The sequence below is a fragment of the Choloepus didactylus genome, chromosome 8 (assembly GCF_015220235.1).
Source record: "Choloepus didactylus isolate mChoDid1 chromosome 8, mChoDid1.pri, whole genome shotgun sequence".
Taxonomy (NCBI): Eukaryota; Metazoa; Chordata; class Mammalia; order Pilosa; family Megalonychidae; genus Choloepus; species Choloepus didactylus.
In genome coordinates, this window is record NC_051314.1 from 24,087,330 (window position 1) to 24,110,053 (window position 22,724).

The following is a 22,724-nucleotide window of genomic DNA, read 5'->3' on the forward strand; positions in this document are numbered from 1 at the left end:
GAATTCATAACTGACTCCAAAGGCAGAAAGAGACAGATTCCCATTGCTGGGACTATTTGTTCCACCATTATCTATTCCAAACAGCTTTGGAGAAGGGGGATGTTTGGGAGGACTGATAGGTGGGATACCAGTTTTATTGTTGAATCTGAAGGCCCCAAAGAATATTAGCTTAAATAATGTAACAGTTAATTTCTCAAGTCAGGGTTGGCCATGCAAAGCTGGTGTGGCAGCTCTACATTCACCACAATGTGGACTCCTCCTATTCATTGTTGTGCCATTATGAAAACTGGACCTCATGGTCCAGGGTAGCTGCTTGAGCCCCTACTATCAAGTTTATCTTCCAGCAAGCAGGAAAGAGTGGAGTAGAGGACAAGCCCTTTAAGGGGATTATCCAATCGTTATCCAATTCATATCACTCCCACTCGCATCCCATTGGCCAGAACTGAGTCACAGGCTGAATCTATTTGGAGGAGAGGCTGAGAGATACAGTTTGCATTCTGGATGGCTGCGTGTTTAGCTAAAGTAGAGGGGCTCACTGCTAAAGGAAGAAGGGGAGACAACTGCTATAAGGAATCAGTATGGACGTGAACTTAAGAGGAATTGCAAGCATGTAGCTTTTAGACCTCCTTTCAGAGAGAATCCTGGGTTAGGAACTCTTCCCTGATGCCTGGTCCTGGGGCCTTTTCATTTCAGCTCTCAGGATAACTTAGAAAAAGACAAAATACCAGCCTGACTTGTAGAGTAACTTGGGAGGTGGTAAAGCTTATGGTTAATAGAGTATGTCCTGGAGTCAGGAAAACATTTAACTTGGACTCTGCCCCTTGCTAGCTGTGTGACCTTAGACAAGTTACTTAAACTCAATAAGCCTCAGTTTCCCCATCTTCACAATGGATAATAACGGTACCTTTCTCACATGGCTGCTGTGAAGATTCAATGAGATAACGTGTATAACATGCTTAGCACTGCCCTGGGCTCAAAATAAGCAACCAATAATCACAGCAGCTGACTATTCTTGTTGTCCTGGGATGGCCAAAAACAAATGCACAACAGTGATACTGGGGTGTGTCTAGACTGTCTCAATGGAGAACATTTCTTAAATGAAGTCTTCTAAGCTTCCTCTACCCCATTTTTGTTTTCCAGTAAAAGTTCTTCAATATTGTCCCATTTTCACCATGTTTCTTTAATCACCATTTATCCGTTTTCTTGTCTTCTGACCTTGGGAAAGTTTACAGGTCTTGAACAGTTTATGGCATTTACATTTTGTGAATGTTATTGTACTGGTCTCAAATTCTTCCAGATGTTTTATTTGTAAATGTTTTGTGAAACTGTATAACTGCAATGTATAGATCCATAGCAATAGAAGATTACGGCTAATTTTTTTTTTTAATGAAAATAACCTTCTCATTTCATGCCCAGCTTTAGCTGCAGAGAAAGATGGGACCCCTGTGTTCAAGTTCCCTAGATGGAGAGTCAAGGGCAAGACCATAAAGGACGTGGCAGAAGCCTACAGATCTGTGGGTGCCGAGCTGAACGTGCTTCCCTTCTGCACACAGTTCATCCCCATGGATGTGATCGATACCCCAAAGCATGGTTCCATCATTTATCACCCTTCCATCCTTCCCAAGCACAGAGGAGCCTCTGCTATCAACTGGTGAGAATTTTTAATAACAGAGAATATGTGTCTATTTCCATTGCCCATATTCATTCTGTTTCTTTACCTAGTTCATCAAGAAGCTAGGTATGCTTGAATAATTGTGAAGTCCTAATCGCTGCTATAGAATGAACTCCCCTGAGGTCTAGAGTTGCTACATGAGCCAGAACATCATTTCCCAAGAACAATCTGTGGAGTACTAGTTCCATTAGATATGACTAAGTTACAGAGCAAACAAAGGTTCTGTGTCAGACAAGTTTGGCCTATGCTGTATCACAGGACTTCTCAGAGCCTTTACTACTTGCCTTAATGCAAGCATCATGAATCACCAAGAAGTGGTCTGAGTAGGCAGTGTTTTCCAAACTTATTTGACCACAGAACTTTTTTTTTTTTTTTTTTTTGCACGTAACATCTCAAGCACATTTCAGTTTTGGAAATGCTGAATTACCCGAAATTATCTCCTTCATTGTCTCTTTTCTCCCTTTCAGCTTTAAGCTCCTTGATACAAGGGACTTCGTCTAACATTTTCATTGCTCTGTTCCCCCACATCAAGAACAGTGCCTGGTACACTATAGTTATTCAATGCTATAGTTACACAACTGATTTCCTGGCCGTTGCTGTGGATTGAGGTGGACCTTCCCATCTTTTAAACATTTTTTCTTTTCCTGCTCCTCTCCCTGATATCCTTCAGTGTCAATTTGTTGAATAGGCAGAAAGTCTACTCTTGGTTGAAATGTGATGAAAAGTATTTCATTGAATTTGAAGTTTTATTACATGAATTATATCTTTTTTGCTCTTGTAAATAATACTGTAATGGATATCTTTGCACTTAAACTTTTATTTTGTCCCATTTCAGATTGTTCCTATATGTGGAATCATTGAATTAAAGTATAAGGATATTCAAAAGGATTAATGCATATTAATTCCTCAGTATTTCTGAAAAGAGTGTTTGGTTGATTGGTATGTGTGTACGTATATATGTCTTGCCTGCCTAGTAACTCGGGGAAGTAAAAATGATTTAGATGTTGGACATAGCTGATCTACCATTTCATACTTTCTCTGTATTAGTGGCTCCCTGATATGCATTTCTACATGTTTGTCCAACTTATTGTTGTATATGATAAGCTCCTGTAGGCCCAGTATTTTCTCTTAGTCTAGGCTTTATAGAGTATAAAATACAAATAGTTGAATGAACCAACTACCTTTTACTACAATTTATGTAGACAATCTAGAGCTAATCTAATCCTAAGTGAAGCATATACCTGAATTATACAACCTAAATTGATTACCAGTTCTTCTCTTTACATTGCCCTGAGTATCCTCTGTTTTATCTTCCATTACCTTATTCTGCCTAGTACAGGGTCAAGTGTGATGTAGGAATTAGACCCAGGGGGGCAAAATTACTTGAGCCTGCAGTGGAAGGATGATACCTGGGAGCCAAGGAGTGGTAGTTATGATAAATTCTAATGCCATTTGAGTTTTCTGTAAAATCATTACTCTCTGCTAACAAGGAAGACTATAGATATGAGGATGTATAAAATATCAGTACGATTAAATTTTGGTTTAGATGAGCTCTGACATCCTATCTTCTCTACCTCCCAGCTCTACTGTTAATTTCTTACAGTAGGTTCATTCACTGTCTACTTTTCCATTGTAGCTCCCATGTATTTTAATATCACCAACTCATCTGTTTATGATTCTGTTAACCAACATTTTAAATAGATATTTTTCTTTTCGCAGGACTCTAATTATGGGAGATAAGAAAGCTGGGTTTTCTGTCTTCTGGGCTGATGATGGTTTAGACACGGGACCCATCCTCCTACAGAGGTCATGTGATGTCCAACCTAATGATACAGTGGATGCACTTTATAATCGATTCCTTTTTCCCGAAGGTATCAAGGCCATGGTCAGTATATTTATGCCATCAAGAAGAATTTAGCAATTCTTTGAAGTGTTGGAAATATCTTTATTGTGAATTTTCCCATCTGACTTTTCACTAAAAATATAAAGCTGAAAAACAAAATTTGATTTTATATATACAAATAGGATGATATCTTTCGAGTAGAAATTTGAACTTTTCTTAATTTCATGATCTATGAGGTTGATTTGTAGCTCCTCTGAGAACAATGATCAAACAGGTTAAGTGGCAGTTGAACTGCTCCCTTTTTTGCCAAGTACTTGAATGTCCAACCTTGTTTATAATGACTAGTCATAAAGAAGTGTAGAGAATCTTATTGCATTTTGTTCTAACTCTATGTAATTTTGACTTCCATTAAAAGAGTGGAATCAACCTATGTAACAGGGTGAAATTTGGTGTTGTTTACTTATTCAGGTGTACTCTGGGTAAAAAGGCCCAAAGAATATACAGTACACCACAAAATAAAAATATTAACCTTTTAAAATATTGAAAGGTTCCACAGGTAATATCATTTCATTTTTTCCCGGGGATGAGAGGTAAGATTATATAAACACAGGCATTGCTTCAGGAGGGAAGAGAGTAGTGCTCCATTTGCATTATCTTCAGTGTCAGAAACATCTGAGTTTTAAGTCCTCATTCTTCCCTTGTTGTATGACATGGGGAAGTAATTTCACGTCTTTAGCTTCAGTTTCCATCCATAATATGTGGAAAATGCTGCCTGATTTGTAGAGCTGTTGTGAAAATCAGATGAAATATTTTATGTAACACATTTGGCAGACAGTAGGTGCTCAAAAACGGTAATTACAATCAAAATATTGCATGTATGCAGTGGCATTTTCTCAAGCCCAGGTCCTATATCTGATGGTATAAAGGCCACATCCCAAAAGCACCCATGGATAGATTTTAACTTTCATTTATTCATTAAATACATTAATGTATCATTTTCCAGAATCATCATGATTAGCAAAAATAACTGTCAGTTTATTTATTTTACAATTATATTCCTGCAATTTCCATTAAATCACCTGTTTAAACAAGAGTCACTTTTTTTAAATTAGAGAAGTCATAAGTTTACAAAAAGATCATGCAGAAAATACAGAGCTCTGCACCCATTTTTAACATTTTGCATTAGTGTGGGAACTTTGTTACAAGTGATGAAAGAATACTATAATTTTACTATTCTTATATTCCATAGTTTACATTAAGGTTCACTGTTTGTTTTGTACAGGCTTATGGTTGTTATTTTAAAATTTTTGTTCTAGCAACATATTTACCACTTAAAATCTCCTTTTTAACCACATTCAGATATATAATACAGTGGTGTTAATTATGTTTCCTCCACCACTGTACATTACTAAAACTTATTACCCCGAACAGAAACAGAGAGTCCCTTTTTTCAGAGTACAGGTTTGATATTAGAGGTTGGAGGCAGTTTAAATCCTGCCTCTGACACATACAAACTATTTCTGTGATCTTGAACTGGTTGTTTAACTTTTCTAACCTCAATTTCCTCATCTATAAAACAGGAATAATAAGATTCTCCTTCCAGCATTGGTGTGATGTTTGTGAGGGATATTTTATACAAAGTATCTACTACACCTCCTGACACATAGATGAACCTGAAGAAATAGTAGCAATTATCATAGACTCTAAACAGATTCATGTGTGTTTATTCTATTAAACAGAAACTTCATTTAAATATTCTGTGTCATGTTGATCATGGGGCTGTAACAAAGATCACATTTTTGGCTTAGGTAGAAGCTGTCCAGCTCATAGCCGATGGAAAAGCTCCTCGTATTCCCCAGTTGGAGGAAGGGGCAACATATGAAGGTATCCAGAAAAAGGAGAATGCCAAGGTATTTATATTAATTCAGTAACACATCTAATGTTCATGGGCTTCTAACTTTAAGTAGCTCCCAAGTACCATTTCCTCTCCAAAAGGTAGTTCACCAAGCCAACCTGCCCACCCTACCTACTCTGCCACTGATAGAGAGAAATATTTCTATAGCCTCTGGAACTCACAGCATTAGGAGATTCAGCCTGTGCTTTGTGCTTTTCTAGATTTCTTGGGATCAGCCTGCTGAAGTTTTACATAATTGGATCCGTGGCCATGATAAAGTCCCGGGAGCTTGGGCAGAGATAAATGGGCAGGTATGTTCTAGGGACCTTTTACTCCCCCCAATTCACTATTTTAAAGAGTATTACAAATAAGTCTAGTAATCCCTGGTTCTTCACTTGGTGATGAGGAGGGTCTGTAATTCTAGGCTTAAGTGACCAGTTAAAAGCTCAGTGGCTGGAACAGGTAAAGGTCAAAATTGACTGTGTTTTAAAACTTCAACTTCCATGTGAGACCAAGGAAAGAGATGTCTGTTTGGTGCAGGATCTATATTTTCTAAACAGTAAAACTCTACAGTTTGTTCAAACACTACAATTACATGGAACTTTGAATAGGAAGTGATGTATGGTAGGTTTGTATAGGTTAAAGTGAAACAGTGACACATCCCTAAGTAATTTGGGCAGAGAATAAAAATATATTTGCAGGGCCCTCCTGAGGAACTGGGGGAAAATGCAGAAGAGTTGGACTTCCTCACCTGGACTGATGCTGATGTTCTCAAAGACATTGAAGATTGGCGGTTTGATGTGCTGAGCCCTCTATCATGGGACTTGCCCTTATGAAGCTCATTACTGCAATGGAAAGGCTAGACTTGCATGTAATTGTGCCTAAGAGTCTCCCTTTGAGTACCTCTTTGTTGCTCAGATGTGGCCCTCTCTCTCTCTAACTAAGCCACCTCGGCAGGGGAACTCACTGCTGTCCGCTCTATGTGGGACCTGACTCCCAGGGGTGTAAATCTCCCTGGCAATGCAGGATATGACTCCTGGGGATGAATCTGGACCCAGCATCATGGGATTGAGAATATCTTCTTGACCAAAAGGGGTATGCAAAATGAAACAAAATAAAGTTTCAGTGGCTGAGAGATTTCAAATGGACCCAAGAGGTCACTCTGGTGGACATTCTCATGCACTGTATACATAACACCTCTTAGGTTTTAATGTATTGGAATAGCTAGAAGTCAATACCTGAAACTATCAAACTCCAACCCAGTAGCCTTGACTCTTGAAGATGATCGTACAACAATGTAGCTTACAAGGGGTGACAGTGTGATTGTGATAACCCTGTGGCTCACACTCCCTTTATCCAGTGTATAGATGGATGAGTAGAAAAATGGGGACAGAAACTAAATGAAAAATAGGGTGGGATGGGGGGATGTTGGGTGTTCTTTTTACTTTTACTTTTTATTCTTATTCTGATTCTTTCTGGTGTAAGGAAAATGTTCAAAAATAGATCGGGGTGATGAATGCATGACTATATGATGGTACTATGAACAGTTGATTGAACAGCATGGATGATTGTATGGTATGTGAATATATTTCAACAAAACTGAATTTAATTTAAAAAAAAAGATCAGTGGCTGGATATTGAGGGGAAAATGCCCAACTCTTCATTTGATACGCCGTGAACATTTACTGCGAGTGGTCTCGGCACAGCCTCTGCTCTCCAGGAGCCTGCTGCCTTATGGAGAAAGCAAAAAAGTGCACAGACAAGGTGCAGTAAGAGAAATGCTATAATTGAGACCCAAACATAGGCTTGTCAGGAAAGGCTGAAAAGATGACTTCTGTGCTAGCATTTTGAGAAGAGCTAGCCAGGTGGAGCATGAGACAGAGGTGCAGGAGGCCAAGTGCGTCAGAAGAACTAGAGGTGGGCGAGCCATGGCCCAGTCCAGGCATCTCAGTGTAGCCAGAGCCTCAGGAGTGAGAAGGGGCAGGGAGACGGGAGGAGGAGCGGTGGGCAGTGGTAGGAGCATGTAGGGCCTCTGCCCTACAAGCAGTTGGGCTCAGCTCATGTTTCACCTCCTCTGGGAAGTTTTCTGACCTCCTTACACCCCTCCTTACACAGTCTGGCTGGTTGAGTGCTGCTTTTCTCTGCTCTAACACCACCTGTCTTACCCCTGACGTGGCATATAGTATATTGTACATTGTCAGGGTATCCTTATTTATCTGTCCCACCACCACACTATGAACCCCTAGGGGCAAGGGCTTCATATTATTATTTTGATAATTCAGCATTTAAGAATGATTCTTAGTGCATATTAGGTGCCAATAAAAATATGTGAGACCAAGGGAAGTTTAGCATGGTGGTTAAGAGTGTGGGATCTGAAGCCAGAATGTTCCCATTAAACTTCTGGCTCTGCTACTACTTACTGCGTAACCTTGGGTAGGTTATTTAACCATTGGGTGACTTGATTTCCTCACTGTAAAATGGGACTAATAATGGTGCCTCTTACAAGTGATGGGTTACTGTGAAGATTAAATGAGTTGATGCATGGTAATTTGTTGAAGTACTTAGTCCCTAGCACAGGGAAAACATTCAATAAATGTTAGCTTGTTTGGAGTTCAATAAATGATAGTGAATAGTCATAATATTATAATAATAAACTCAGGATCAAGCTTTCTTACTTACAGTCTGGATCCAGTCCTGTTTCCTTGAGCTGTCCCCGTACTTTGCCATCACTTTTCACACTGCATTAGAATAATATTTGCTGCTGTGCATCCTTCCTCCAACTCTTCCTTCCCCACCTACACTTTCACTCCTTCCCCCAACTGCTCATAGGCTATAAAATTTGTGATTGCTTTTTATCCCATTCCTCTGTAGCAGTGTGAATAAATAATAAATATATACACATGGCTCCTGTATGTGGGGCATTTTTGAAATTCTTCAGTCACACATTCACAGATATCTCTTACTTTGTCTCATTTCTTCAGATGCCCAATACAGTCTCTTGCACTTTGTATTGTCCCAATTTTTTTTTTGTAGAAGACAGTTCTTTCAGCCTTTATGCAAGGCATGGTACTTGCACACACCCCTATGAATTGCCTCCATTTCCTGATCTCACAAGCCGGGTTTGTCTCTTTATTAGATGGTTACTTTCTATGGCTCATCGTTGCTGAATAGCTCCGTGCCTCCTGGAGAACCACTGGAAATTAAAGGTGCCAAGAAACCTGGTCTCGTTACCAAAAATGGACTTGCTCTTTTTGGTAACGATGGAAAAGCTGTGAGTGTTCTGTATGGTCACCTATAAAATACCTGCTTTGGTTTCCTTTTACCCAAGCTGTTAAGTAGGGAAATAGCTTTCACAAGTTAGTCTGGCCTCTCAATGGGATGGGAAGAGGAGCAGGATGTCTGTGTCAGCGTTTCCTTAAGGGACGAGCTGGTTCTGGGCCCTAATGAGATCCAGCCCCAGCTCCTCAGCCTGAGCCCAAGAAGTCTTCACAGGCTCCTTTGTGATACAGTAGAAAGAGCTTGGAATTTAGTCAGGAGACAGGGGTTTGATTCCTACCCTACCATGATCTTGGGCAGGATGCTTCTCCCTCTGAGTCTCAGCTTCTCCATTTTTAAACAGAGTACTTGCTTCCATCTGCCTTCCCATTGCCAGAGTCTGGGAGGTTGAAATGAGACCTTGGGCATGGCCCTCTTCAGATGTTTGTCACCATTTCCTCACCATACAGGCACCCACCTACCCACCTGGGCATGGGAGTGTTGGCTCTGGGCCTCAGTGACCCATGGATGGCTTCCTGGTGGAGAGTGCAAAAGGGGATTTAGAGCCTATAGATTCTGGTAGCTGCAGGATAGCTCAGTGATTAAGATGTAGGCTTTGGAGTCTCACTAATTCTGGGTTCTAAACCCGGCTCTGTCACTTACTAGCTGTGGCAGTGGGCACATTACTCAACCTCTTTTAAGTCTCCACTTCCCCATCAGTAAGATGGGAATAAGGGCATCTTTCTCCCTCAGGATTTATGAGATTAAATAAGACATTTCAGCACATATTTATTAAGCACCTTGCATAGTACAGAGGAAGTGTTCAGAAGTCGTTTTTATCATTATTTTAGTAGGTTTTAGCCCAAACACCTACAACCAGCTGTCAGATTTTCATGGGCTTATTATCTGTTTTGAGTTATAGGCACCCAGAATGTAACATTCTCCTTTTCACTGTTATTAAAATGTCATTTCCGTGCTTTTACACAGCACAGTGAGTCTTTTAACCCATATTTTTGTATTTTCCAAATAAGCTGGTCCATATACCCATAATACTATAGGACTCCCTCTCCCAGAGGCCTCACTTTTAAATTGTCCTAACACCCAATGTACCAGCTTGTTTTGTTGCTCTTTTGTAGCTGATGGTGAGAAATCTGCAGTTTGAAGATGGAAAAATGATTCCAGCCTCTCAGTACTTTTCAGCGGGTGAGGCCTCAGTGGTGGAACTCACAGCCGAGGAGATGAAGGTGGCCGAGACCATCAAGGTGAACATGACGTCCTCACTGGTGGCCCCTTCGCATTCCTCTTGCCTTGGAAAGCTGCAGCCTGTTTGTAACTGGTACCGTCGGTCCTCAGAGTATTGCAGATATGGAACTTAATTTCTCATTTTTAATGTTTGTATTAGCTGCTGTAGGAAATCAACCCCAAAATCTAAATAAGTCAAGCACAGCATATATACATTTATTTCACATTCACACCAGTAGCCCCAGGCAGTTCCAGGTTGGCATGGAGGTTAGGGGGTGGAGTCATTCAGGGACCCAGGCCCTGCTATCTTCAAGGCCATCCTGGGGGCAACTCCATTCCATACAGCCAGAAAGGGAAAAGAGCATGGAGGGTTGTGGGGAGGAGGTTTCTCACGGACCACGCCTGGGAGAGGTACAGATCACGTCCACTCACACTCATTGGCTACAAGACAGTCGCACCGCTGCACGCAACTTGAAGAGATGCTGGGAAATGTAGCCAAGCTGTGTATCCAAGAGGAAGAGGCAATCGGGTTGGTGAAGAGCTAGCGTTCTACATGATGCTCTCCTAGTAAAGGTTTCTCTTTTTCTGTAGGTCATCTGGGCTGGAATTTTAAGCAATGTCCCTGTTATTGAAGACTCAACAGACTTCTTTAAGTCTGGAGCGAGCTCAATGGATGTTGTCAGGTAAAACCACCTCCCTTCTGCCTCAGCTTCCTTCACTGGCTCCTTTGACTTTGAAAATCAAATCCAAATCATTTGTTCTGGATGCTATTGCCCTATCATACCTGACTGCTACATTTCTCTTTTCTTCATCTTTTTTTTTTTTTTAATTCATGGTCACACACCTGCATTTGTTCCTTTGTTTGTTGCTGACCAGAGTTATTTCTGTATTCTTTGTGTACCCAGAAAACTCATCCCTCTAATATTTTTTTTTTTTTTTTAAATTTGTCCTCGCATTTCTTGGCTGATTTTTTTCCTCCAATGCGACATCGAAACTGGGAAGCTCTGAAGTGAGATGGGTGAGAATATTAATTAAACAGGAATTGCCTGTGTGGTCTGATGTTGATGACAGTTCGCTCAGAATCTTTTTTCTCCTACTCCTTCAAATTACCCAGTAAAATAGAGCTAGATTGAGGGTTTCAAGCTACTTGCAAGAGAAGGATAATACTCTGGAATCAGAATTCTATAAAGAGGTTTATAGCAAGCTGAAAGGCCTAGAGTTCCAGGAAAAAAACCTGTGGCAAGAAAAAGTGTACTGGGATTATAATAGTGCAAAGTCTAGCAGAGGTGTTTTTTCTTTGAGCAGCTGGGATAATGAGACAGCTGGAAACTTCCCAGGGGCTGTGGGGTCCCTTGATAGTAGGTGCAGAGAACAGAAGCTAAGGGGATTTTGAGATTTTGATCCCAGGCAGGAGAGAGAGGGCCACATAAGAGCCAACACTGCTTGAACAAGGTAAGGAATCTTCCTCCTCTTGACATAATCCTTCATGTCAAAAAAAACAGGTGTTCTTAAGAAATACTCTGCTTATTCATTTATTCACTCATTTATTTAACAAAATTTATTGAACATCTACGACATATCAAGAACAATTTTAGGTAGTGAGGATATGGTTATGGGCAAAGCAAAGTCCCTGCATTTGTGGAGTTTTTATTCCAGTAATCAAAAGCAATCATCTTAAGAAGAAATAGTATTTTCAAAAGTCAGGAGTTTTGGTTCCTCAAATGACAAATTTCTCAGCTGTGATTCATGAGTTACCAAAAACTTCCAATTTGCTCAATTGAGGATTTCAACACTGTATTATTAACAGTATTTTTTTTTTTTTTTTTTTTTGCTGGGTAAGACACTCCCACAGGAAATACTTGTTTCCTATCTGAGTGTCTGACTTAGCTTGATGATCTGATATTATTGTCTTAAACTACCAAGGCCTCATCTCTTTTAGAGAATAAATTATTTAATAATAACCATGGAGGTCTTTCTACACTGTATCTAGTACACAGTTCTCAGTCAAGAAATGCTAAGTAACAGCTATAATTTGATGAATTAACAGTGGAAATCAAAGGGTTGGAGAGGACTTCAGAAATTATATTGACCTACTCATGATTCTATTTAGTATTTGCTTTAACCATGTAATACAAACAAATGTCTCTTTTAGCCTTATATGTGATCTAGAGAAAATATTCTACAATATGACTTTGATTTCTCATATATAGTTCCTGTGTAGTTAAGAAATTTCCTTTATTTCTTGTTTCTTGAATACATATGAAAGGAAAGGAATCTTGCTTGCAAGTAATGAAAATGTTTTTCCCTTGACTAAAATGTCATGCATAAAGTTAAAAACAAAACAAAACATTACCACTGTGCTCCAAGACATGCTTTTAAATTTTCTTTCTCTCCGTCTTACCAACTTCTCTGATTATTACCACAAAAGATGTCATAGGATATAAATTGGCACATGACATAACTCTTCAAAACAACTTAAATGCTACCAATACAATTGCCATGACCCTTTTAAAAAATGTAAGTAACACGAGCTTGTTCTTACTTTAAGGCTGGTTGAAGAGATCAGACAGAAATGTGGTGGGCTTCAGTTACAAAATGAAGATGTTTATATGTCCACCAGATTTGAAGATTTCATCCAGAAGATTGTGAGGAAACTGAGGGGAGAAGATCAAGACGCAGAGTTCATAGTGGATTATGTAAGGCTTATCTTTCCTGTTTAAAATTTGAGTCATTAAGATCCATACACTATGTGTTTTATGGTTTTTTCTTTCAATTATAGCTTTATTGAGATCATTCATATACAACAAAATTCACTTCTTTGAAATTTACAATTCAGTGGTTTTTAGTACATTCACAGAATTGTATAACTGTCACTATTATATAATTTTAGAGCATTTTCATCATCCCCAAAAGAAACTGGTATCTATTAGCAGTCACTCTCTATTCCTTGCTTCCTCTAGCCCCTGGCAACAGCTTACCTATTTTTTGACTCTGTGGATTTGTCTATTCTAGTAATTCATATAAATAGAATCATATCATATGTAGTCTTTTGTGTCTGGTTTCTTTCAAATAGCATAATATTTTCAAGGTTCATTCATGTTGTAGCATGTATCTGTACTTCATTCCTTTTTGTGGCTGAATAATATTCCACTCTGTGGGTATACCATATTTTTTCATCCATTCATCAGTTGGCATGCATTTGTGTTTTCCCACTCTTTGGCTTTTTTGAATATTGCTGCTGTGAACACTCATACAAATTTTTGTGTGGACATATGTTTTCACTTGTTGTTGGTATATACCTACATTATATGGTAACTTCTGGGGAACTGCCAGACTGTTTTCCAAAGCAGCTGTACCATTTTACAATCCCACCAATATGTCAGCTCCAGTTTCTCCACCTCCTTACCAATAGGTGCTGTTGTTTGCTTTTTTAAATTCTAGCCATCCTAGTGGGTGTGAAGTGGAATCTTGTATTATCAATTTGCATTTCCTTAATGACTAATGATGTTGAACATCTTTTCATATGCTTACTGATCATTTGTATATCTTCCTTGGAGCAATGTCTATTCAGATCCTTTGCCCATTTTAAATTGGATTATTTATATTTTTATTGCTTTGTTGTGAAAGTGCTTTATAAATTCTTGATACTAGTTCCTTATCATGATTTGCAAATATTCCTCTCATTCCATTTTCTTTACACTTTCTTGATGGTGCCCTTTAAACAAAAAAATAATAATAATAATTCTTGATGAAGTACATTTTATCTATTTTTGTTGTTAGTTGTGCTTTGGGTAGCATATAAAAAAAACTTGCATAATCCAGGTTCACAAAAATTTGCTGTATGTCTTCTTCTAAAAGTTTTATAGTTTAGCTCTTACATTTAGAACTTTGATCCATTTTGAGTTAATTTTAGAGTATGCTGTAAGGTAAAAGTTGAACTTCATTCTTTTGCATGTTGCTATCAAGTTGTTCCAGCACTGCTTGTTGAAAAGATGCTTCTTTCCCCTATGAAGCAATCTTGACACCCTTTCCAAAAAATCAGTTGACCATTAATCAAAGGGTGTATTTCTGGGCTCTCAATTCTATTCCGTTGATCTATATATCTATCCTTATGCAAATGCCACGTCTTGAAATAAGTACTTAGTGTGGGATAAGGCAAGATGCCCTCTTACTACTTTGTGTTCTTTTTAAAGCATTATCAATTTCTCTGTATGAAATGATTTTTAAATTATTTAATTTCCTTTTTAATACTTTGGAGTGATATGAAATTCCAACAATGCTTTTACACATACATTACTCAGTCCTCACAATAACGTATAGGTATGCATTATAGGTAGGTATCATTACACCTTATTGTAGGTGTCACTATCTCCATTTTGCTGTTGAAAAACTTTGGCTTTTGGAAGTTTATTGTGGTAGAGAATACAACTTGGCCAACATATTTGTAACAGAGAGAAAGTTTCTTTCTTAAGAAAGAAAGTATCAAAATGCCAAAAGCATTTTCAAGGATTTAAATAAAACCAGTGGCTGTGCTCCATTAATGCTGCCACTAGATGGCGGTGTTTCCTTTCTCTGGAGCTCTTTTGCTTTATCTCTTCTACCCTTCATATTAAGAAAATCTGGAGATCTTTGTAAACCCCAGCCTGGAACACTTCTGTCATCACAGGTGCTACCTCCTGTGATGCTTCAGTGGTCAAGCTGGGCACCATGAGGTCCAAATCTTATATATGTTTGTCTCTTCTGAATAGTAGAAACTAGAACCCCAGTGACTTAACTGCGATTTGGTATCAAATGGATACGCACAGAAATTCATTGAAATTATTAATATAAATCTCTCTTAGGTTTCAAAGGAAGTTAATGAAATGACAGTAAAAATGCCATATCAGTGTTTCATAAATGGAGAGTTCATAGATGCTGAAGATGGAAAGACGTACGACACCATCAACCCAACAGATGGATCTGTGAGTAATTATCTTGTATGTCTATCTAGTGGCCATCAGTCATGGATTTTTAGTTTATACACAGTTGTAGAACAGGAAATCTTAAGAAGTCACTATATTCTATCACCCTGCCTGCAAACACTTAATAAAAATGCATCTTGTGCATTTCTTTCAACTACTCAGTCTGCTGCTATGAACTATAGTAACTTATTTTATCAAGCAAAGATTTCTAAAGAATTTAAAAATAACTTTACCTATAAACATAGGAGACACTACACACATACACACAGAGGTATATGTGAGGAAAATTCTTCAGATATTACAAACTCATGGAAAGAAATTCAGCTTTCCTAAGGCATTAAAAGAAACGACTAGTCTCCCTAATAGTCTTTCATAGTGTCATGATACAAGTGACTAATTTCAAGCTTGCAATTTTCATGTTAAAATGGTTTCTTTTTCTTTACTCTATTAACTGTGTATATTAATTTTCCATCATAAAATTTGGATTCTGTAGGTATTATTCTGTTTTTTCTATTAATATAATATTAATTCCAGGAAGCATGTTTGTGTATCTAACTTAATTGATGTTTTTCTTATCTTGAAATAGACAATATGCAAGGTATCCTATGCTTCCTTAGTGGATGTTGACAAAGCAGTAGCAGCAGCAAAAGATGCTTTTGAAAATGGAGAATGGGGCAAAATGAATGCAAGAGAAAGAGGGAGACTGATGTACAGGTATGCTTTTTAAAAAGGCAAGTCTGTTACCTTTGAATGGCCTTTGTAATTGGCTAACATTGACAAGATTTTAAAAATTTCTTCAAAACGTTCTAGTATGTGCTTACAATATTCTGTTACTTGCACTTTATAAAATCCAATATATACAACTTCTTGATTGTTGTATTTTATTTTCATCAATTAGAATCCCAACAGGAAAAGAAATTTAATGAAGGGAGACTATTTACAAAGTTGGGGGAAGGTCAAGGGAATCCAACTAGGATGATAAGGCACCCCAGGACAGGAGAGGGAGCTGTTACCAGAATCTGGCAAGATCTGTAACTATAGAAAAGGACCACACTACAGTGGTGTTTGGTGGCAGAGCCTGGCAGCTGCTAAACCACAGCCTGTCAGTGAGGGAGCCAAGATAATCTAATCCCCCGACCACTGTCTTCTCTGGCTTACCCGTCTCCTGTGGGTGCTGCCACTGGTCTGAGGCAACCAGAAGCCAGAATAAATAAGCCCAGGTGATGTAATCTATAAAGGCCATCCTCAGTCACTGAGTGGATATGGAAGAGTCAATGGAAAATATCCGCACCCTGTTGTTTTCAAAGACAAAATTTAAATCTACTTGATGGGTAGGGCACAGGAGCAAGGAAGTAAAATACCAAAGCCTGGGCAGAGGTTTTTTTTTTTTTTTTTTTCTGACAAATACTTCTTTTATTCATTGCTGTAGTCTCAAATGCCATGATAGTTATATCAGGGAATCTGGTAGACTCAACTCCAATGAATAAAAATAATGCCTAATGGCTGTTTCTTTATCCTATGTCTATTTTCAAACAAATTTTATTTCCTATAATTGCAACTTTTATAAAATACGTGTACAGAATTTACAGAGGCAGTTAAGAAGAACATTAATATTATAGCAAAAATAATAACACAGAAAACCACTGTAAAATATGTGTGTATATGGAAAATAATAAATAAAAACAACACAATTTAATATTGTATAAAAATTTTTAAAAGTACTACTTCAGAATTAGTTTGGTTTCCTTTTTTAGCAACCTCAATATAAGGAATTTTTCTACAACTGAATCTACAGTACTTTGCTCAGTGTCTGCCTCTTTGTTTTTTATAAAACAGTAAATTAATATAGTACTCATTTCAACTAAGAGATAAGTTATGTTCAAATATATCAGGTAAATTAAACAAGGCTAAAATATCACTAAACTAAAAGAAAAGTACACCAATTTTCTATTTTCTCTTAAATTGGATTTGTTGAATTCTTTTTTTTTTTTTTTTTTTTGCCCCCGTTTTTCTACCTGTCCATCCATACACTGGACAAAAGGGAGTGTGTTCCATATGGCTTTCCCAATCACATTGTCACCCCTCATAAGCTACATTTTTATACAATCGTCTTCAAGATTCAAGGGTTCTGGGTTGTAGTTTGATAGTTTCAGTTATTTACTGCTAGCTACTCCAATTCATTAGAACCTAAAAAGGGTTGTCTATATTGTGCGTAAGAGTGCCCACCAGAGTGACCTCTTGGCCACTGAAACTTATTTCATTTCATTTCACATCCCCCTTTTGGTCAAGAAGATGTTCTCCATCCCACGATGCCAGGACTAGATTCCTCCCTGGGAATCATATTCCATGTTGCTGGGGAAATTTACATCCCTGGGTGTCAGATCCCATGTAGGGGGAGGGCAGTGATTTCACCTGCCAAGTTGGCTTAGCTAGAGAGCGAGGATGGGCAGAGTTTTATAAACTGGTAACTAAGTATGGAAAGAGCCTTTAGATTCAATCATAAATCCCTTTTTTTTTTACATACATAAGGTTAAATATCTGACCTTGGTCCAAAGGTCTCTTAGAGGAGGACCTGGAAGATACACTGGGGGAGGATTTCCAGCCCGACTGTAGAATGACCCAAAAGGAACAGCTCAGAGAACCATGAAAGGAAGGAAGGAAGGAAAACTAATGGAGGAGGTGAACACAAATGATGAATTTGTATTATTTCATAGTCATGAATTATTATACAGTCCTGCATTTATCTTCTCATAGAAACTGGATACCAAAAAGAAATCTGTTGTGGTATTTGCAATTTATTCCATTTATTTCTAACTTACCCTCTTCGGTTAGTGTTGGGAGTATTACCGAACCAACCAGATATGCTCCAGTGTTCATGGGTTCCCAAAGGTCATAAATTTCACTTTAACATTTCCATGTGCACTCATGGAAACTGCCCACATCCCCACATGTTTTCCCTCATTGATTTTCTTGGATTATCATGGCTCAATCACTGTTCCACCTTCTTAGACATATGTAAGGCAAGTTATACATGCTTCTAGAACTTTCTACTTCTCCTTTGTAATCCTTGAAACAAATTATTTATGAAAGTATTTGTTTAATGTCTGTCTTCCTTCCTACCATAATCCCCATGAGAGCAGAGACCTGGTCCATTTGTGTTCACCTCTGAGTTCTTAGCCCTTAGGAAGTTGCCTTATACCCAATAGAAGCTCAATTGATACTTGTTGAATGGATTTCTTTCACTGGCCCCAGACTTGCAGACTTAATGGAAGAGCACCAAGAAGAGCTGGCAACCATTGAAGCCCTCGATTCAGGGGCTGTCTATACTTTGGCTCTGAAGACTCACATTGGAATGTCTGTGCAAACATTCAGATATTTTGCTGGCTGGTGTGACAAAATTCAGGTAAGCACAAATGTTATTTCCCTTCATATAGATGCTTCCAAAAGGAAAAAGGACTGATATTTATTGAGTTTGAACGAGGTGCTGTGTCAGAACCACCTCTTATGTCAGTTTTGTCACCTAATCCTCATAACAACCATGTGAGGTAGGTTGATAGCTACTATCTCCTTATTCAGGTAAGGAAACAGAGCCTTGAGGATAATGAATGACTTGCCTACAGCCATCTAGCTAGTAAACCACAGAGCCAGGATTTAAAACTCAAGATTTTCTGAATCTAAAGCCTAACAATGCTCTTTGCACTTTGCTGTAATGTCTCTTGAGGGCATCAGATAGTTTTCTAGACATATGGGGATAAGTCTGGTATCATGAAGGGGTTACAAACTCACATTGCTACAGAGGCCTGGGAGCTAACATAGATGGATGAAGCAGCCTGGGTGTAAGAATTTTATTTTCCTTTTTACTCTAAGAAGATAGAAAGCATATGTGTGATGATACATGGCAACTACACTTGGCCTCAACATTGGGGATATGAAAGGAAAAGTCAGGGCCTGTGGCAAACGGCAGAATGGGTGCTACTCAGAGACTCATGAGAGCCACTGTGGTACCAGCCATCACAGTCACATTCCCAGCAGGAAGAAGGAAGAAGTAGAGGATGGGAAGAAGGGTAAAGGGATTTAAAAACATGTGTCCTTTCCAGTGCCTTTTGCTTACATTTCCCATTGGACATCCCTATCTGCTAAGAAGACTGAAACATAGTATTTTATCTTGGCCCATTGCTACCACCAATAGTAATATAGAGTCAGAGAGACCTGTGCTCATGTCTCACATTTGAACTTACCAGCTGACATGGTAAAAGTTATTTTACCTCTCTGAGCTTTACTTTCTCCATCTATAAAATGGTCACAAGAAAACATACCTTGCAAGTTATGTTGTGAGGATTAGAAATATGCATTTATATACCACATGGTTAGGCAAGTCTAACAATAGTAGGTCTTGCACATAAATGTAGTTTATATTATTGTTTAGCCACAAAGTCATGCATTTTTTTATATTTAGTAATGGTGAGTCAGGTCCATCCTTTATCCTCAATAACAAAATCTAAATAGCTCTGAAACCTGAAAGTTGATGTGTTTGATTGGTTCATACTTATTTGTATCAAAATCTGGCCTGAACCAACATAAATCTATTAAAATAATTATTTATACACAAATTTATTTCTCTGTTCTTTCAAGGAGTCAAAAGACAGGCAGTCAGGGCTAGTAAGTGAGATGCAAGCTCCTTCTCTTTCTGCTCTGTCATCCTACATACCTTGTGACCTCCATCCTTAAGGCTTTCTTGTGGTCTCATGATAGCCACTGCAGTGCCAGCCATCACAGCCAAATTCCCAGCAGGAAGAAAGAGGAAGCAGGAACAGGGGAAGGGTACTCTTCCAAATCAGCTTACTTTAAAAAGAATTCCCTGCCCCACCCCCCCACACACACCTCATGCCTTAGGCTTTCATCTCCCACTGCCCACCCCTATCTTTTAGGGACACTGGGAAACCTTAGTAGTAATGCTGCCTGAATGTAAACATTGGGGTTCTGTTACTGAGGACAGAGGGGAGAATGGGTACTGGGTAGGGAATTATTAACATTTTCTTCCATGCCAAGAGAATGGGAATGGAGCATGACTAAATTAGAATTATGTTTGTTCTCCTGTGTGTCATAATTTAGAGTAAAAAATAGCAGTTCCTTTTCTGATGTGGATATATTTCTTACAAACAAAACACTGCCTTTTATATCAGCTTAGAAAAAAATAAGACAGGAGGACAGCAAATGGATTCTTGGAGAAACTAACTGAAATTGGTGAAATGACTACCAACTTTTTTTACTCTTTAGGGGTCTACAATTCCAATTAACCAGGCGCGTCCAAATCGCAATCTGACTTTTACGAAAAAGGAGCCACTTGGGTAAGAGCAGGAGACTGCCCCTGGGTGACCTGTATGTGTTTATTTGAGACAACTAAGAGTGTCCTGTCTCCCTCTGCAGTGTCTGTGCCATCATCATTCCCTGGAATTACCCTCTGATGATGCTGGCTTGGAAGAGTGCTGCGTGCCTGGCGGCGGGCAACACCTTAGTCCTTAAGCCAGCGCAGGTAAAATGCCAAGGGGCTGGGGCAGGATCTCCTCCTCTACTACATACTTAAAAACAGAGACATACACTCATAAATATTACGTCTGGAACAAAAATGGGGTCGTATATTATGACATGTTTTCATACATCAGGAACATCTTTTTATATCGTTAAATATTCATTTTAATAGCTAGCTGTTGCAGTATATGGATATTCCATAACTTAAAACTTCCATGGCGATGGGAACAAGCATAGTTTATATCAGTGAGCTCCACTGAGTTTTTACAAACCAACTCAATTCTTGCAAAATGACAGTGTCCAACAATCCGGGCATTATTTAGAGTAATGATATTCAAAAGAGAAAGTATTATTCAGGCATTCAAATTTTAGTTGTCAAAATTATTGGGAAGATATGGAAGACGAGAGAAAAGTATGCAATTATGGCAACTATGCAAACATGTATACATGTGGATAGCAAGGAAATAAATTTAAAAATAATTTGGGTAATAGATTTCTTTTTTAAAAATGTTTTGATGTTACAAAAGCTTTTCAAGAAAAAACTACAGTAGCCAACTTAACATTGGCTGAGCATTTACTATGTATAGTGCACTGCCGGAAGCATTCTGAGCTGTACCCTACTGGAGAAAACCTGGTCTCTATTCCGGAAGAGTTTACAATTCCTTACCTATCAACACTCATTTTATTTCTTCTCTTAGAACTTAAAAAAATAAAATTTTCTTTGGCACAGCTGCTTGGTGTGGCCACAGTCTTTTCTTGTTTTACTCATTAAAAACAATTTCATGAAAAAAGAAAATCAGTACTACCTTTAAAAATTTCAAAATTCAAATAGGCAGACAATGAAATCTCCTTCCTACCTCTATTCACCTGAGCAACAAGTTTGTGTCCCAGAGGCACCCAATGTTATTTATCGTATTAGTTTCTTAGGTATCTTTCCAGAGAGTCTTTGCATATATAAACATATGTATCTTTAATCCATTAAACGCACACACACAAATAGCAGGCTCTATATTTTTCCCAGAAAAAAAATTAATCAAGTTGTGTTTCAAATGAATAATATAACCATACATGGGAACAGCTAACCCAAGTAACTTCTAAACAGAATTTGGACTATATGCCTTCAGGCTAATGGCACAAAGACTAAATAATCATTGAACTCTAGTTAGTAAGCTTCTTTTTCTCCGGGGCATGGTTTAGCAATGCTGAAAGTACTTTCTATATGTTTCAGTATTGAACAAATGAGTAAACATATTAGATAATGGGAGCCACATTTCTCACTGTTGGAGAAGGGATTTACATATATGAAAAGGGGGAGATAGGATGAACCCTGAGTTACTGGAAAGAAGTAGCAGTATAAATTCATGGTTATAAATATATTTAGATAGCTAGATTTTAAAAATGGATACAGATGTGGGAGTGTATATACGCATATTCTGTATATATATAAATAAAGAGAGAGTTGATAGATGCAGAGATACATGTTTATATGTGTGTGTATATATATATGTGTGTGTATATTCTCAGCTTTGCCTGCTGAGAGGGCTTAGAAGCAATATGTCACAATAATGCCCATATCTTGGTTTCTAAATACTGTTTTCTACTAAAAGGACCCTGAGCTTCTTGGAGAAATGGCTGATTCTATGGCTGGTACATGGAAAATACAAGATAAGCCTGGAATATCTTCTTAGGCCAAAAACATTAAGGAAAGGCCCACAGAATGATAGGATCATGTCAGAAGGACACAGGAGCTAGACTAAAGGGGCTGCCACTGGCAAATCTGGAACAATTTGCACATCAAAATTAATAGCAACACTAAAAGACTATCATCTGTTGAATAAAATAATAATACCAGGAGTCCACACTGATATTAATTAATTATACAGTACATGAAAAAAATTATAGAGAGAGAGAAAAAAGAGAAAGGATCAAGCAAATGTAAAATGTTAACATTTGAGGAATCTGGGTGAGGCATAGATAGGAATTGTTTGTACTATTGTCACAGCCTTACTGCAAATCTGATGTTGTGTCCAAATGTTTAAATATAAATAAAACAAGGTAAAAGAAAAAATAAAATGGGTTCAAGTGCAGCCAGGAAGAGAAAACTTGGTACTTATCTAAAGGACAGAACTGGCAGAGTCTTAAGAAGGTCATTGTTGTCTGCTTCTGTTCAGGTCACGCCTCTGTCTGCTTTGAAGTTTGCAGAGCTCTCTGCTAAAGCAGGTTTCCCTAAGGGGGTGATCAACATCATCCCAGGCTCAGGTAACCCATCAAATGACAGGTGTTGCTAGAACCAGTGGGAGCTGAGCGGCTGTTTTTCTGCTGAAAAAC

The 22,724-nt window shown here is 38.3% G+C and overlaps 1 protein-coding gene across 4 annotated transcripts in view; it reads left to right on the top strand.

Moving 5' to 3' along the window:
* The window catches only part of ALDH1L2 (aldehyde dehydrogenase 1 family member L2), a 63,356-nt gene that overhangs the window by 14,350 nt on the left and 26,282 nt on the right, over positions 1-22,724 (top strand). For all 4 annotated transcript variants that reach the window (XM_037845767.1, XM_037845768.1, XM_037845770.1 and 1 more), the window contains 14 exons: positions 1,417-1,651; positions 3,392-3,557; positions 5,324-5,425; positions 5,631-5,720; positions 8,546-8,680; positions 9,801-9,926; positions 10,498-10,589; positions 12,455-12,602; positions 14,748-14,867; positions 15,454-15,581; positions 18,120-18,270; positions 20,145-20,215; positions 20,295-20,400; positions 22,568-22,655. In XM_037845767.1, coding sequence (XP_037701695.1) covers positions 1,417-1,651; positions 3,392-3,557; positions 5,324-5,425; positions 5,631-5,720; positions 8,546-8,680; positions 9,801-9,926; positions 10,498-10,589; positions 12,455-12,602; positions 14,748-14,867; positions 15,454-15,581; positions 18,120-18,270; positions 20,145-20,215; positions 20,295-20,400; positions 22,568-22,655 — 1,758 coding nt within the window. The remainder of the gene's footprint in view (positions 1-1,416; positions 1,652-3,391; positions 3,558-5,323; positions 5,426-5,630; positions 5,721-8,545; positions 8,681-9,800; positions 9,927-10,497; positions 10,590-12,454; positions 12,603-14,747; positions 14,868-15,453; positions 15,582-18,119; positions 18,271-20,144; positions 20,216-20,294; positions 20,401-22,567; positions 22,656-22,724) is intronic.